The sequence below is a fragment of the Acanthisitta chloris genome, unplaced genomic scaffold (assembly GCF_000695815.1).
Source record: "Acanthisitta chloris isolate BGI_N310 unplaced genomic scaffold, ASM69581v1 scaffold15024, whole genome shotgun sequence".
Lineage (NCBI taxonomy): Eukaryota > Metazoa > Chordata > Aves > Passeriformes > Acanthisittidae > Acanthisitta > Acanthisitta chloris.
The window spans coordinates 11260-12607 of record NW_008671228.1 but is presented as its reverse complement, the minus strand read 5'-3'; the positions used below and the strand labels follow the sequence as shown (position 1 = coordinate 12607).

General features: G+C 42.1%; 1 protein-coding gene across 1 annotated transcript in view; it reads right to left on the bottom strand.

The window, feature by feature from the left end:
* LOC103801607 (contactin-4) overlaps window positions 1–735 on the bottom strand; it is a gene marked incomplete at its 5' end in the record, with an annotated part of 91344 nt that extends 90609 nt beyond the window's left edge. Inside the window, one exon of the mRNA XM_009074025.1 lies at window positions 700–735. Coding sequence (XP_009072273.1) covers window positions 700–735 — 36 coding nt within the window. The remainder of the gene's footprint in view (window positions 1–699) is intronic.
* Window positions 736–1348: the final 613 nt, after the last annotated feature.

The window sequence follows — 1348 nt, the reverse complement described above, 5'->3', positions numbered from 1 at the left end:
TGGTTAGAAGGTTACAAGGATGAAAAATTAAGCCTTGAGTTTTTGTCCCTCTTGGAAATGTTTTCTCCTCATAGAAATAAATATCTAAATCAAACAGAAGGTGTCAGTGCTTTTTTCCCCTTTTTGGGAGAAATCCTTTATGGATTTCTCCTGCCAAAGTCAAATTCAAAACAAAACTTAGGCGAAAGGGAAACTACAGGAGACGTAGTGAGTAACCATTCTTTCCCAGAGCATCAGATTTCCAGCACTGTTCTGCCAGAGCCTTATCCTGTACACTACATCATTCCTGAGTTCTTATTCTGATGTTATTTCAGCCTTCTCATTTGCATTTCAGTGGATAAAAATGGAGAGGATTTACAGAACCTGCTGCACTGCAATGAGTTCTCTCTGAGAACAAAACTAGTCCAAACCTTGGAGTTTCCCAGTCTCAAGTAACAATGTGAGTCTCTAACTTTGCTTTGTGATTTTCTTTGTCTTTTTTCTTTTTTTGACCCAGAAGGAAAACAGAATAAACCCCATTATCAATGAAAATAGATATATAAAATACCTCTAGAATAGATATCTAAAATAGAGAGATACAGTTTTTCACTCCTAAATTCTATTATATTTACAGAGTTTTTTTTGCACTTTACAGGAACCACTAAAACATTCCTCTGGCACCTGCCAGTGCATGGATTCTAATGCATTCTGACTGCATACAGGCACAAGACTGGATCTCAGCCTCTCTGAGGACAACTGCAGGAGGAATAATAGCCTGAAACCAAAATAATGCCTGGAGGATACATGTGGTATTAGGGAACAATTCCTCCATCAATATTGACAAGAAAAGGATTGCTACTAGGAAAAGAAATCTCTGCTTGGATGAGCAACTAGGAAATGATGGAAGAATGGTCAAAATCAACTGGAGGCAGCAAATAAAGCAGAGAATTCATCAGCAGAGTGCAAAGCATCAGGCGTGGAAAGCCAGCTGTCAGTTCTGAGAATGCTCATGCATCTGCTTTGGGTCTGGCTCCCAGCAAAGGGACAAGGCAAGGGAACAGTGAGAAAGGCTAATGTCTCATCCAAGCCATCAGCCTCATCCTGCTTGTGCATCTGAGAGCCACAGATTTGCTTCTGCAGCACCTGAACAGCAGCTTGAATTAGCAATAAGGTCATTAAGCTTGTCTTGGTAAGGAGCTCCATGCAAACACCTCTCAACCTGCCCCAGGACACCAGGAGCAGTCTCAGTGTTGAAGGGCTGTGAAGTGCACAGGGGAGTGATGAGCTGCTTGCAGAGGTTCTCCTCTGCCTTCCCATTCTGCAAAGAGGACAAAACCCTTCCTACCAAATTCAGCACGGATGGGAGCAG